Here is a 15625-nt window from a genome sequence, read left to right as displayed (position 1 = left end):
CGTAGCTTATAAATTGTGCATAAATATTTCACAAGCGAAAACCAGTTGTGGGAGAATTTTGTATGTGGCTTAATTTCACTTTCCCCACTCTCTAGTAATTGACAAGAAAATGTTTTTGTAAGTAGTTGATACTTCCCTCTAGAAACACCAGAAATGGGGGAAGTACCTGCTTAGCTTCTAAATCCTAGATCTGTAGACGTTCACCATCAAGGGGAGAAAACTGAAAAGGGCTTAAAACTCGGGAAGGATGGCAGGTGCAACACAGCATTAAGGTGTCCCTAAGTGCTATCCTCACACCTGCTCCACGGGTAGCTTTTAAAACTTGCCCCAGGGCAGGTGACCTGTTGAACATAGGCCTGGAGTTTTCTGTGGTGGGAGGTATTCTTGATTTCAGCGCTTTAGCCGTGAAGGATCTTACGACTAGATGTGCCAAGATCCTGCGCTGTATGGGCACTAACCTCGCACTTGCTGCAAAAGGTGAATATCAATTTAAAAGGACAGGTTAAATTGCCATTTCAGAACCATGGCTCTGAAAGTTTGGGTAATTTTACTGCTTTTTCTCTTCTGTTTGGGCAGAGTGAATTGAGCCAATGAGCATTCCCTCTGAATGTTCTAGAGTCTAGTTTTAGCAAGAAGCCAAATGATTAGTGTTACTAAATTAAGCTGGTATTTCTCTTAACACAGATCTTGGGTGCTTTTCCCTTTCCAACTGTGAGGGCAAAGGGTATGGCTGTGTCTGTCTCTAGCTCCATCCCTTATACATAGAATGATTGTTTGCTTTTTGGCTCATCAAAAAATGAAGGCGACATGACAGGAGTTCTGTATGATAGTGCTGGACTGTTTCAAGGGTCTCAAAAGCTCCCAACTTCACCCAAGACTTCCAGTCTACTGCAGAAATGAATGGAAACAACTGTGGAAAAAACTAGAATGTTGGAAGAATCCTGAGTCATGCAAACTTTTCCAGGAGCTCGAGAAGTCAGAGCTCACTAATGGTTGAGGAGATGTGGTGACAAATATCTTGCAAGGAATGTGTCCTTTGGCCACCTGATCAGGACAGAAGCAGGACAGAGATGTGGACTGTTAGCCACAACTCTTAAAGTCACCTGCCTTCTTCATCTTCCTAATGGTTTCTTTCCTGAAAGCTCCATTAAATGCTCAAACTCTGTTTTAAGAGCCTGTGGTTTAGGGAGACGCGTGGAGGGGGCAAATGTCAGGAGTGAGCAGAGTGGGGTGGGGGGAGGTAAAGGATGTGCATTAAAAAATGTTGGTACCGCTCCCGTTTTCAGACAGGGTCTTACTTATGGATTATAAGGCTAGCTGTTCAGTTTCATTCTGCCATATGTCCATTTTTTAAATTTCTTTTTTAATGTTTTTATTTTTTTTTTATTTTTCGAGACAGAGACAGAGCATGAGCAGGAGAGAGAGAGACACAGAATCCAAAGCAGGCTCCAGGCTCTGAGCTGTCAGCACAGAGCCTGACGCGGGGCTTGAACTCACGGACTGTGAGATCATGACCTGAGCTGAAGTTGGTTGCTTAACCGACTGAGCCACCCAGGCACCCTGCCATATGTCCATCTGTGACAGATTGGGAATGGTTCAGGTGATGAACTCATGACGCTAAATAATTTCCCTTTCCACATACTGCGGTACCTTCCTTGTGAAATTCCTTTTGGTTAGTTCTAAACATCTAGTCCTTTTGAAGTTACCTCCAGTCGGCAGGCAGTTAGTGGTCTGCATCAGCTGCAGAAAGGAGAATGTTAGAGCCGTGGACATTTTTGGTTTTTAACGGACAGGGAAAGCAGCTGAGGAAGGAACTGGTTGAGGTCACAAAGACACATTGCAAGGTAGCCACGGGGCTGCATGTAGAGCGAGCCCCTGCTTTTGTTAGACTGCAAAGCCTCCAAGTTTGCAGGGGTTGAATTCCAATTTAAGTCCAGGCCGAGTGTCCTTTTTATTTTTATTTTTTTAATGTTTATTTTTGAGAGAGAGAGACAGAGCATGAGCAGGGGAGGGGCAGAGAGAGAGGGAGACACAGAAACTGAAGCAGGCTCCACGCTCTGAGCCGTCAGCACAGAGCCCAACTTGGGGCTCCATCTCACAAACTGAGATCGTGAGCTGAAAACACAAGTTGGATGTTTAATTGAGCCACCCAGGTGCCCCTCCAGGCCGAGTTTCCAATAAAATACTTGGGAAAATCAGGTTGAAATTTCACGTTTGTGCATCTAAGTTATGCTAAGTTTGTATCAATACAAGTCAAATGAGGGACGCCTGGGTGGCTCAGTTGTTGAAGCTTCTGAGCTTCAGATGGTGATCTCACAGCTTGTGAGTTTGAGCCCCGCATCGGGCCCTGTGCTGACAGCTCAGAGCCTGAAGCCTGCTTTGGATTCTGTGTCTCCCTCTCTCTGTCCCTCCCCTGCTCGCGCTCTCTCTCTCTCTCTCTCTCTCTCTCTCTGTCTCAAAAATAAATAAACTTTAAAAAGACAAATACAAGTCAAATGAAACACTATAGGCATGCATTTGCTGTCTTAATCATCTAAACTATAGTTCTCGGTTGTGGGATCTATGAAATCTGGGCCACGAAAAGCATACTCCCCACTCCATCAATGTCTATATTAGATTTGGAGCTTAAGTTGTGGTAAGGTGCCCTGACGAGACCTCTATTAAGCTGACATTTATGTACTATTTCACGTCCTTTTATAAGACCTGAGTCAAATTCTCTTCTCTGAGGCCAAGCGGGTTCTTTCAGTACATGGATCTGGTTACTCCCCATAACACTAAGGAAAGTGGACGCGTCTTCGGTAACACATGAACCTGGTTCTCTGCTGGTCGATAGCCTCCCGAAGAGACGCTAGATCCACTTTTGCACTGACATTGGCTGCTGCCACCTGCCCAGCCAGGCAGACGCAGCGTGTGCACCTGAACAGAGTGAACGGATGCTTCTCTTGCAGCCCCTGTGACTTCTCTAGCCACGCTGGGCTGCATTTGCATGCGTGGGGCGGGTTAATGCAGTGGAACAGAATAGCTTACGAGCACCACGGAGTTGTTAGCTTGGCCTTGCAGACGGGGCGGGGTTTGGAATCCAGCCTCTCGGATGGATTTTCTCTGTAAAGAGGAGTGGCCCAGGGAGTTCAGGTGAGTCTGGCTGGTCATTCTCCTTGCCAAGTGCCTGGAGGACACAGCTGTGAGCGAGGATCACACACTTGTCTTCGGGGAACCCGCAGGGTCGGAGAGGATAGGTCCCAAACGGGTGGCTCGCAGATACTTGCCAGGATTCGGGTTGTGCGAAGTGCTAGGAAGAAGAGGAGAGGTGGGGGATGCTGTCAGGTAAAGGCCTTCCTGAGTAAGGGACAGCTCAGCTGGGACTGAGGCTGAAGGGACCAGAAAGTGCCTGACCCAGTGTTTGGCCGCACACCAGCCTTTCATTCTTTTATGTTAGTTTCTTTAAAAAAAAAAAAAAAAACTTAGAGCGCGCAAGTGGGGGAGGGGCAAAGAGAATCAAGTAGACTGAAGGCTCCGAGCTGTCAGCACAGAGCCCGTCGCGGGGCTCGAACTCCCGAACCGTGAGATCATGACCTGAGCCGAAGTCGGACACTTAACCGACTGAGCCACCCAGGGGCCTCTGTTTTATGTTAATTTCTATGTGAAACAGCAGTAGATAAATCAGGTGATAAATGTGTAAATATTGGGGAAGCCCATAACCCTCATTGTTAGCCTTGGAAATTCATCGAATTAACATTAATCCACTGAAACTGCTTTTGGGGTTGGCTGAGGTTTTCTCACTCATGCTTGGTTACTAACATCATGTCCTACTGTTGTCTTGTATCAGCCATTCCTTCTTCAAAATTCACACCTGAACTTGGGGGTTAATAGTGGAAATGATTTTGGAACTGCAGACCTTGCGAGACAGACCAGCTGCAAAGCTGATCAGTGAGAAGAGCAGACCGGAGTCACCCCAAGCTTGGGGTCAGGTCCCAGTGGCGCAGTTTATCAATCGTGTAACATTAGCAGAGGCTTGTAACCTCTATACCCTTCATTTCCTCTGCTGTAAAATGGGCCTAACAATGCCAGTCTTCAGGCGTTATGGGCGTGCACAGTAATGGTAAGGAAAATGCCCAACTTTTGGGCTTTTTTGGTATGTAGGGTGCTTGCACGCTCAGGACCAGTTATGTTTTCTTCCTACGCTTCTCTTTTCCTGGGTGAGCTAGTTCCTGACCCTCACGTCTCAGCCTCTGCGCCTGTGCTGTGCATTCGGGTGCTGCTGGTTTTGCAACTAATGATTATAGATGGGATCCAACACTCACTTGGTTTCTTAGAGCAAATGAAAATTCATTTACTAGCCAGGTAGATTTGCCATATCAGAGGTAAGTATTTAATCTCTCTGAGCTAGGTGGATTGCTGTCTATTAAAAGTAGAATAAACAACTTGCTTTTGTGTTTTCCATGTCGATCAGAACCAGTCTCGGGGCGCCTGGGGGGCTCAGTTAAGCGTCTGACTTGGGCTCAGGTCATGGTCTCGCAGTTCGTGAGTTCAAGCCCCACGTCAGGCCCCGTGATGTCAATGCAGAGCCTGCTTCAGATCCTCTGTCCCCCTCTCTCTGCACCTTCCCCACTCATTCTCTGTCTCTGTCTGTCTGTCTGTCTCTCTCTCTCTCTCTGAAAAATAAACATTTAAAAAAACCTCAATTTTTCAACATTGGAGCTCCCTTTGGACATGTCTGTACTGCGGACTGTTGGTGTCTCGCTCACTTTTCTTGTGACACAGGTGCTCTGGCTGGAGAGGGTGGACCCAAGGAGACTTGGCACAGGCGTCGTCATGGTGGGGTTCAGCCCCCGCCACAGGAACAGCAGCCTAGAGGTGGGAGTCAGGAAGGAGAAAGGCTGTTGATCTCTCCTCTGTGTTCCCATGAGCCACGTTCTGGTGCTGAGTTGCCATCTGACTTCCTTGGCACACCCTGGCGCACCGTTCTTTCCCTGCTTGGGTCACGTACAATTTTGAACTTGGGATTTGAAGGATGGGGGTAGGGAAGAAGGACCATCCTATCTAAAGTGTGCCATCCTGTTACTCCCCGAGGAATGGGTTGGGAGTCTCCTTGCACCATTCTGCTTAAATGGCATTGTCATCGTGGCAGGAATGCAGTTGTGGGTTGGGTGCGTCTTTTCCTAGGGATGTTTTGACCAAATCCTTCCAAAGGCGGTGCGAGCCGCGACCCAGTGTGAGGCTGGTGCCACTTCAGATGCTACTCTGGCATCGTCTCACCTGCTCTTGTATTTTTTGAAGACCTGGGGCTTCCTCTCACACCTGAGCCATACCGGCTCGTAGGTGACTTGAGTCAGCCCTCTGACAGCCCTCAGGTCTGTATTTTGGCCTCTGTAATTCCATTATCTCATTTCCCCTCTTCAGCTGCCATATCCTGGTCCTTGTCATTCCTGAGAGCAGCGGCACATCTGGAGTCTTAAACCCCCAATACCCTGCCCCTTCCGACTCCTACCTTCCATCCCATTGACCCTCTGCTTCAGCCTCAGACCTTTATTTAGTGTTCTCACCCCTCCTTTCTTTCCCAGACTAGAAACCCATGGTTAATCACAAGCGTCTTCAGCATCCCATCCTGCTTCTGTCTGATAAAACTTCACCCTTGGATCAACCCACCTCTGTCTCTGCGCTTCTGGAATCCTGGGACCCACTGCAGGAGACACCGCTCATGTATGTAGACTTCTGCCGTAATGTACAGTCTCCAGCGTCAGCTATGTTGTTTAAATTTTTTTTTAATGTTTTATTTACTTTTGAGACCGAGAAAGACAGAGCATGAGAGGGGGAGGGGCAGAGAGAGAGAGGGAGACACAGAATCCAAAACAGGCTCCAGGCTCCGAGCTGTCAGCACAGAGCCCTACATGGGGCTCGAACTCACAAACCGCGAGATGATGACCCGAGCCGAAGTCGGACGCTTAACTGACTGAGCCACCCAGGCGCCCGCTCCTGGTCTTTAAAAACAAGCCCCTGTCTTGACCCTGTGTCTCTGTAGCTGTAGCCTGTCTCCTGTTCCCAGCTAAGCGTCCCGAGCCCGTCTGTGCCACCCCAGGCCCTGTGTCTCCCGGCGGTCTAGCAGACATTCCATCACTGGCCACACAGGCGGAGGCTTTCTGACCTGCTTCCTCGCCTTCTCTTGCACCCAACACCGGCCGCTACTCTGTCCCTGGACTTGTCACCCCGGCTGTCTGCACCGCTCAGCTCGGTCTCCCCCTTCTCACTTCTCCTCTTGCCACTCTCCGTGTTCCGCGAGCTCTGCTGGGTCATCGGGTCCCCACGTGTGGCCCCAACAGCCACCTGCGTGCTGACCGCTCTTAGCTTCCGTCTCTATTCTGTTCACCCCGCTGTCCCAGATGGCCCCATGCACTGTCCCGCAGCACCCTGGACGCACCACCCGCCTAACCACCTCTCCGTCCACGCCAGCCCTGCTCTTCCAGCGGCTTCCCTCACCACCGCACTCACTTGCAGTGAACTTGGGAATTCACCCTGCACTCCTTGTTCCCTCATCCCCCGTGTGTAGCCACCAACTCCTAATGAGTTTACTTCCAAAATATTTTTTAAAGCCCGCTTTTCTCCATTCCCGCTCCTACTGTCCTCATGGAGGCTCTGGCTCCCTGTCACCTGCCCTTTGGCCAGCCCGCTGCTGTGCCTGCCACCGGTCCTCCTGCGCCAGGGGTCCCCTGAATTTTTCTAACGTGCAGAGGGGACCACATCGCTCCCCGCTTCAAACCTCTGGGGCTCCGGGCGCCTCGGGACGGCCGGCTCCTCCGCGAGGCGTTTCGAACCTTTCCGCCTCGTTTACTCGCCTTCCTGCCACCTGCAGACCCTGTTCATTTCCCTCTGCCTAAAACAGCCTTTCCCGCCTCCTACTTTACTCATCTTCCAGAACTGCTCAGGTGATCTCTCCGGGAAGCTTTCCTTGGAAGGGTATTTCCACAGTCACAGTTACCATTGTTCTCACTGTAATGAACATGGCTCTCACCCGGTCTGCTTTTCTCACAAAATCACACATTCCTTAAGGGCAAGGACAGTGTCTGGTTTGCCTGTTGCTCCCAGAGGAACAGGGCCAGCCCCGTACAGGACACACGGGGGGCCGGTCTGAGCAGAACTACCCAGTGGTGTGGTTGCCTTGTCCTCTTCCCTGCTGCACGTGGAACGAAGCCCAGGGTCCTTAGCTGGGTTTCAAGGAAACCTGGTGTAGCAAAAAAAACAAATAAATAAGAGACCTGGATTTGAATATTTGTCTCACTATGGATGAATTAACTAAGAGATCTTAGATGAGTTTCTTAACCTCTCGGGTCAGTTTCTTTATCTGTAAAATAGGAATGTTGATGTTCAAGGTTGTCGGAATGGCAGATTGTATTAATATATACAGTGCTCCTGGCTATAGTAGGTGCTTAGTAAATTCCCTCATCGTTATGGCTTTCCCTGCACCGTCCTGCTCCACCTCGACCCCCTCCCCCAACACCCAGCCTCACAAAAGTTGTCTCGCTTCCCTGCCTTTGCTCCGTCCGTTAAGGAATGCCTTCCTCATGTCCGTCAGCGTCCACTCGGTTCAGATCCTGCCTCACGGCAGGCCCCAGATCCCCCAGTTAGAAATAACCCCTTCGCTGGTCTCCAGTCCCCCATACATGTGATATTCCCAGCTGATGACCAGCTAGCGGTCTTCTAACTACCTGTAGGCGGTTCCTGGGTTGGAAGCTTCTGGAAGGCAGGGATGTTTCTTCTTAGTTTCGCAGGTCTCCGTGCTTCTGAGCACTCAGGGCCTGGAACATCCTAAATGTTAAGTGAGGGGCTGTTTACTTTGATGGGGATTGGGAGGTTGGAAAATGCTTCTTTGCTGGGTTAAACTGTTGTCGGCGTCTTAAAGGAATCAAACCCTCTGGGAACTCTGAATTCTAGCTTACCCAGCCTACTTGTCCGTAAGATTTTTTTGCCAGAGGTGAACGTTCCCATTTGCAAACAAGTAAACAAGTGTCTGGAAATTAGACATCATTCTAGAAAATCCATGTCAAACACGGTGAAAAATCATCAGTCTTGAAATTAGTTTATAATGTGAAGAAAGCAAAGCCTGTTGTTTGCTCCAAGCTACAGGAAAGTGATGTGTATTTCCAATTATTTCTCAAAGGCATATTCAGAAAGGAAATTCTTTAAGTAGACTGTGCTTTGGGAAGATAATCTCATCTTGACCTGCTGAAAGGAAGCTGACCCAATCTCCTCCCGCCCTTTTATTTTTTAAAAAAATTTTTTTAACATGTATTCATTTTTGAGAGAGAAAGACAGAATGTGAGTGGGGGAGGGGCAGAGAGCAAGGGAGACACAGAATCGGAAGCAGGCTCCAGGCTCTGAGCCGTCAGCACAGAGCCCGACGCGGGGCTCGAACTCATGGACCGCGAGATTATGACCCGAGCTGAAGTGGGACGCTTCACCGACTGAGCCACCCAGGCATCCCAGCCCTTTTATTTTTACATTTTATTTATTATTTTAGAGTTTTTATCTATTTAAGTAATGTCTACACCCAACGTGGGTCTCAAACTCAGGACCCCAAGATCAAGAGTCGCACGCTCCACCGACTGAGCCAGCCAGGCGCCCGTCATCCATCCCTTTTAAAGCGAATGGTGTTGGCAGGTGAAATCCCATCACACCCACCACAGCAAAGAGAGTCTACATGAAAAGACCATTTCCTGTGGAAATAAGCGCCTTATTGACTGATGTATCAATCCAACGGTTAGCAGGTTGGCAATGCTGTTTGCAGACAGAGGTGTTTTAGGACCTGCTTGCACACATCTGTCACAGCCATTAAGTGGTGATTTCCCTTGGACACTGCTCATCCCCTTTCCCCCCAGACCATTGAATTCTCCATGCAAAGCCTACTCATTGAGAGAAGAGAAGCAGCCCCCTTGTGGCTGCGACCCAGGCAGGTAGCCCTGTCCAGCAGGGAGCTTATGATGTCAGAGTTTATCTAAACTCCTCTCTTGCAGCGTTCAGGGTGGCAAACTAGCCAAATTCAAACTTGTTTTTATAGGATCCAAATTTAGCAACTTGTATACAAAATGTAACGGGTGAACCTCCGTCCTATAAACTACTTCTGCCCCAGGAACATCAAGGTGGGGAGGTAGCCTGGCTGTCATCCAGCCTACTCCTGCCAGCTCAGTACCAGCAGCTGGCTCTCGGGGCGGGGGGGGGGGGGTCCTCTTGCAAACTGGGGTTCCACATTCATAAATCTAGAAACAACCGGGAGAAATAGGTGAATGCATTACTGTGTCACATGCCTGCGTGCGGATGTGTTTGTTGAGCAGAATGTGTTGGGGGGTCCCCGTGGCCTGGCTGATGACTACTCTTAGCACCCCCGGTGCTTCCTTCTTGCAGAGCCCCAGTTTTCTCATGGCAGGTACCAGGGAGAAATTCGATCCCCTGGGAAGGGTCTGAGGAACTACCTTTGCTTAGCAGACAAATCACGATTGGGCGAACAGCCAGGGCCAGCGTATTTCCTTTAGCCAGTGACTGATCTGAGAAGGAATCAAAGAGAATGTAATGCAGTTCTGGCCAATGAAATCTTCAGGAGAGTGTGTATTGCTGAAGCGGCTTTGCCTCCCTAATGAAAAGATACAGCCTGAAGAGAAGACAGTCCTACTTCTTCCTGCCCAAAAACCAGTGTGATGGCTAGGGCTGTGGCAGCCATTGTAGGACTGTGAGGAAAGGACTAAGGGATTTGGGGTCGTTGGTCCAGCACCATGGACCTGTGAACCCACTGGTACCACGGGGCCTGTGTGAGCCATTGCACAGGTCTGTTCTTGGCATGGTGGCACAGGTCGGACTGTGAGTATTTCCCTCTGGGAACAGGGGGAGTGGGATGGAGGGCTGGCATGCCAAAGGAGGTGCTGCTCTTCTGTATTTTCTCTTGGTAGGTTGATGGGATATTGTTTATGCTTATTTACTTGTTTTGAGAGAGAGAGAATGAGAGCACAGGCGGGTGAGAGGCAGAGAGAAGGAGAGAGAATCCCAAGCAGGCTTTGTGCCTTCAGTACAGAGCCCGATGCAGGACTCAAACTCACGAACGGGGAGATCATGACCTGAGCCGAGATCAGGAGTTTGACACTTAACCAACTGAGCCACCCGGGCGCCCTGGCTTTTAAGTTTTGTAAACAGTTTTAATAATATGAAAAACTGCTATGGTAAAATCATCAAAAATGTAGAACATTTGAGTATATTGTATAATCCCAGCTTTTGGGGGGGAGAGGTAGAAGAAACAGTGAGGAGGTACGTAGGTCACAACAGTGCAGTTTTCTTCTGAGAACTGGGATTCTAGGCGGTGGTTTTCTTTGTTTACATGTGTGTGTGGCTTTCACATAAGGGATCTTTTTCCTGATTTTTTTTTTTTATTGCAATAAAAGACAAAGCAGAAAATGTCCCATCTTGGGCATTTTTAAGGGCACAGTTCAGGGGCACCGAGCACATTCACACTGTTGTGAATTCATCATCTCCAGAGCTCATCAGCTTGCAAAACAGAAACTTCCTGTTGAACAGTAAGCCCCCTGCCCGGTCCCTTCAACCCCTGGTGCTGACCGTGCACTTTCCACCTCTGTGAAGTTGACCGTTCTGGGCGCCTCACGTGTGTAAGTACATTGTGCAGCGTCCTTTTGTGACCCTCTGGTTTCACTTAACGTCCTGCAGATTCCTCTGTGTTGGAGCAGGGGTCAGAATTCCCTTCCTTCCTGAGGCTGAGCCGTAAGTGCCTCGTGTGGACACACCACACCCTTGTCCGTGCCACCATGGGCACTCAGGACTGCTTCCACACTTCAGTTGTGAATAATGCTGCCGCGCACATGGGTGCACAAACAAGGATGAATTTTGTAATCAGAGGGAAAGTAGCAGGGATGCCTGGCTGGCTCTGTGGTTGGAGCACCCGACTCGTAATCTCAGAGTCGTGAGTTCAAGCCTCACGTTGGGTGCGGCGCCTACTTAAAAGAGAGCGAGGGGCACCTGCGTGGCTCAGTTGGTTAAGTGACTGACTTTGGCTCAGGTCGTGATCGAGCCCCGCATCGGGCTCTGTGCTGACAGCTCAGAGCCTGGAGCCTGCTTCCAATTCTGTGTCTCCCTCTCTCTCTATGCCTTTCCCTGCTTGCTTGCTCTCTCTCTCTCTCTCTCTCTCTTTCAAAAATAAACAAAAAAAAAAAGAAGAGAAGAGTAGCAAATGAAGAAAATCTTGGGGAAGCCACATCATCTATTTTGAATTTGTGCTAATTTTCCCCATCATTTCTCATTTTGTATCAGACGTCTTGAGCACTTAGCCAATAGTAACGTTTCCCTCTCTGCGGGAAGGGAAAAGTAGTACCTGGACGCTTTCTCCCCGCTTGAAAGCCTGATGGCCGTGCAGGGTTAGCTGCTTTTAAGCACTCGCACCTGCTTCCCACGTCCTTCCCTCACTGGGCCTGGTCACGACTCCCGGAGAGGGCGGCCCTATGCACTCCTGCCTGTACCTCCAGGCTGTGTGGGGCTGTCGGGCCGTTTCCCCAGCCAACTGTACAGAAGGCAAAACAGCCATGAGTCCGTTCGCCAGCAACCCAGGGCTCCCAGTAGTCACCGCCCCACAGAGACCCCAGGGTTCAGGACACGTGGGGCGACCATGTGCCAGGTGCCCTGCACCCAAGCCTCTTCAGGTCAAGGAGATGCCGTTAGAGCTCACTAACTTGTTGGAAGGGGCAGCACTTGAGTCAGAAGAGACCCTCTAACTGATGTAGTCCAAGCACTTGAGATGCCCAGGCCGGGTGTCCATGCACCATGCTGAACCGAAAGTGCCTTTTCTGCCCTCAACCGGGTTGACGTGGCAGCCAGACCAGCACCGCTGGGCCTGAGCAGGCCCCATGGTGGTCACCTGTGCTCGGAAGCCTTTGTTGGGCCCTGCTACTCTGCCAGCTGGCTCTCGAGCCGCTCCAGGCCGTCTACGGGCACCCAGATGTACCTTGTCCCTCCCTGCCGCTCCTGCCGTCCCCGAGGTCTTCCTCCCCAGGCTCTCTCTCTGCACACTGGCCCCATTTTTTTAAATGTTTTTTTACATTTTTTTATTTTTGAGAGACAGAGACAGAGTGCAAGTGGGGGAGGGGCAGAGAGTGAGGGAGACACGGAATCTGAAGCAGCTCCAGCTCTGAGCCATCAGCACAGACCCTGATGCGGGGCTCGAACCCACGAACCGTGAGATCATGACCTGAGCTGAAGTCGGACACTTAACCGACTGAGCCACCCAGGTGTCCCTCTGCACACTGGCCCTTTAACTGGTGCCCCAGGGCCCCCAGCCAGGTCCCCCAAGTGTTCATGGTGCCGGCTCAGGCTCTGTGCTGGGGCCTCCCTCTCATCTCCACTTGGCCTCTCTGTCTATACCCCTGTGCTACCTGAGCCTGGAGGAAGGGCCCGGGGATGCACGCTCACTAATACCACTTCCCTCTGGCAAGTCTCTGGGAGGATAGAGAATCGAAGACGAGCCTCTCTGTTGAACTGGAGCAAGCTGGGGTGGGAGGTCCCGGGACCCAAGGGAAGCGGGTGGCCCCACCCTGGGTACCAGGGAGGGGTGCGTCAGGGCCGTTTCTGCCAATTAGGGCTTAAGGCAGTGACTCTGGTGAGGAGCTAGAAGCTGCTTCTAGAAGCCTGGTGTTATCTTTTACACGCACAGGGAACTGCGTAGAGTTGTGTCGTGGCCTCTGCAGCTGTGCACCCGCTATTTCCCGTTCCCTGCGCCCGGCTCTCCCTTCCTGCTCCTTTAGTGTCCCTCTCCACGTCTCGTTTTCCCTTGCTGTCCCCTTGTGTCAGCCTCCCACAGACCCTCTCTCTTTCATACGGAGGTCATGGGTGTCCATTCCACACCTGTCTGTCTGCCCGCAATGGCTTTATGTGCTATTAATAGAGCCAGCACGTGACTGATGGTTTGGAGCTTTTTTTTTCCCCCTAGAAAAATTCCAGCACGTTATTTTTTTCAGTCAATGGGCTTTCATTGATTTTCCTCCCCACGGATCAATGACCTTGTCCAGAAAAGCTCACCAGCACCCTGTAGAAATGCAGGCCTGGGAAGGAATCCCAGAGCCTCTGAGTTCTGTTTGCAAAACTGAGCTCTGGCCCCCGAGCCCACCCTCACGCTGCTGTGTTTCATGATCCCCCCCACCGCCCGCCCGTGGCACACACCAAAACCGGGAACCTGCCTTCTTCCTTCCCCGTCCAGCCCGTGGACAGGCAGTGTCGGGTGTCTGGGCCTCGTGTCTCCACTCTCCTCCCACCCAGCCTGGGGCTGGGCTCCCTCTTCCGTGTGCTGCTTCTGGGCAGGCCGAGACCAGAAAGGTAAAAACTCTCTCGCGCTCCCTGGTCACGGGTCCTGGGCGAAAATCGGGTCCCTCCGATCAGATGCCCAACTCGGAAGGCCTAGGGTAAGGGTAGGCTTTGGTGTACGTGAGCACGTGCAACGTGTATGTGACAGGCTGAACCTAGAGCAGAAAGCGGCACTGCCCCCTCCCTGGCGCCGAGGGCCATCTGTGTTGGGAACTGGGAAACAGGGCCCTCTCTGCTCGAGGCTTCCCGGGACATGTTTTCTGGGCATCGCCAGGAGAGCCGCATGGGGCGCTCACCACAGCAGCGGCCACACTGTTCTCTGATCTCTGTCCCCACCCCCACCTCCCCTGCTGTGCGCGCTTGGCCCTGTGGCCTCGATGGTGGCCCCCACCTTCTGACCGGGGCCCTTTTTGGCGGGTCAGCCATTCCTGGGTCCCCGGCGCATGTTTTCAGTGCAGCCAGTGATTCGGTTAAGCTAACTCCTGTGCTGGCCCTTGTCCATTTGAAGTATCCGAACCTTTGTGTCCCCGCCAGAGTCCTGTGTTGCAGCCTAATCCCCAGCGTGAAGGTGTGAGGACGTGGGTGCCCTTGGACGGTGATTTGGTCGCGCGGGGAGGGAACCCTCCTGAGTGGGGTCCGTGCCCTTCAACACAAGGCCCCCAGGGAGGCCCTCTGCTCCTCGGGCCGTGTGAGGACACGGCAAGGGAGAGGCCGTCTGCAGCCTGGAAGAAAGCCCTCCGCAGAACCCGGGTGTTGGCACCTCGCTCTCAGACTGAGAAATCGTGTCTGTGGTTTGTAAGCCTCCCCGCTATGCTGCTTTGTGACAGCAGGCTGAACAGACCATCCTCCCCTCCCCCAGGTCTGGGGACCTGCTGTTTCCTCTCATTTGATTGTAAGCTCCTTGAGCGCAAGCGTTGTGTGTGGGCGGTACCCCTATGGAGAGCTCACTCAAGGCTTGCTGGGTAAAAAGCCTGGATCAGCTTGGGCAACCCCCCCACCCCCAGCAGCACCTCTGAACGCAGTGGTTTGCAGCCAGGCAGCATCTGGAACCTCACTTAGGAACTGGACAGAGTCGCCTCCCCGCCAGGAGCCTCTGTCTTCCCAGTTCCCAACAGGCCCTCAGCTGCAGGGAGGGGGCCGAACCCACTAAATGACCACGACCACCCTGCCACTTCCTACTTTGCATTCAGCCTGCGTTGCATACGCCTGGGGTCGCTTCGAGCCTGCCGGGCCCCATCCTTACCCCAAGTTGCTGGTTGGTTTTACGAGGTGGTTGTTTTGTTTTTTTAAGGGGTGCGTGTGCGTGTGTGTGTGTGTGTGTGTTTTAAAGAGGTGGCATAGGGGCAGAAAGAAGGAGAGAGAGAATCCCAAGCAGGTTCTGAGCTGTCAGCACAGAGCCCAACGTGGGCTCGAGCTCATGAATGGTGAGATGGAGACCTGAGCTGAAAACAAGAGTCGGATGCTTAACCGACCGAGCCACCCACGTGCCTGGGTGTTACAAGGTTCTGATCCCACTGACAACCCAAAAAACCATCTTGGAATCAAGGAACTCTGGAGGAAGACCCAAGGTCATGGGTGTGACTCTGTCTTAAGGGCAGATTCCTAGGCAGGATCCGAGAGAAAGTACTAGGCCGTAAATGAGGCTGGAATCTAAATCAGCTTAAAAGTTGTAAAAAAAAAAAAAAAAAAAAAAATAGTACAGGCTATTTCTGGAGTGGGGCAACGGTCTCATGATTAAGGTGAGGTGAGGAAGCCGCCTGGAGCTGCAGGGGAGTGGTAAGGGGGGGCAGACGGGATGGAGGAGACCTCCTGGGGCAGTTCCTCTGCGTGGGCGTCTTCACGACGACTTGACTTCTCGGTTCGCGGTAAAGACAGAGTTAAGTGGGACAAAGCGTGTGAAGGGCAGGGGCCGGGCCACCTGTGCTTGTGTGGGCGTGTGGGCCCTCAGGGCTGGGACTCTGCCTGTAGAGCCCGATTCTGCCTTCACTCTGGTTGTGGAGGGAGGTGCTGTAGGGGACCCAATGCGCGCGCCCTGCCTCTGGTGGCCCTCTGACCAGGGCTTTGTGTGGAAGCACAGAGCTAAGCAGGGAAGGGGCGAGCTCACCGTGGGTCAGGGCTCGCATTTCTGTTTATCTCCACTGCTAACCTCCTGTGTCCTTGGGTAGGTCCCCTCCACATCGAAATACTTATTTAATGGCATCTGTGAAAAGTACCCCCCCTAAGTTACAACATGGGCCATTTCTGCTAGTTTCTATGTGGGCTTTTATCTCTAACTTACGACAGCATC

The 15625-nt window shown here is 51.6% G+C and overlaps 1 protein-coding gene across 1 annotated transcript in view; it reads left to right on the top strand.

Annotated features, from left to right (window-relative positions):
- The window catches only part of DEGS2 (delta 4-desaturase, sphingolipid 2), a 69533-nt gene that overhangs the window by 1450 nt on the left and 52458 nt on the right, over positions 1–15625 (top strand). The window contains 1 exon segment of the mRNA XM_053889806.1: positions 5562–5700. Within this exon segment, the coding sequence (XP_053745781.1) occupies positions 5562–5700 (139 nt within the window).

This window comes from Panthera pardus, unplaced genomic scaffold, assembly GCF_024362965.1.
Source record: "Panthera pardus isolate Hobbes unplaced genomic scaffold, ASM2436296v1 HiC_scaffold_24, whole genome shotgun sequence".
NCBI lineage: Eukaryota > Metazoa > Chordata > Mammalia > Carnivora > Felidae > Panthera > Panthera pardus.
This window is presented reverse-complemented; position numbering and strand designations above follow the sequence as displayed.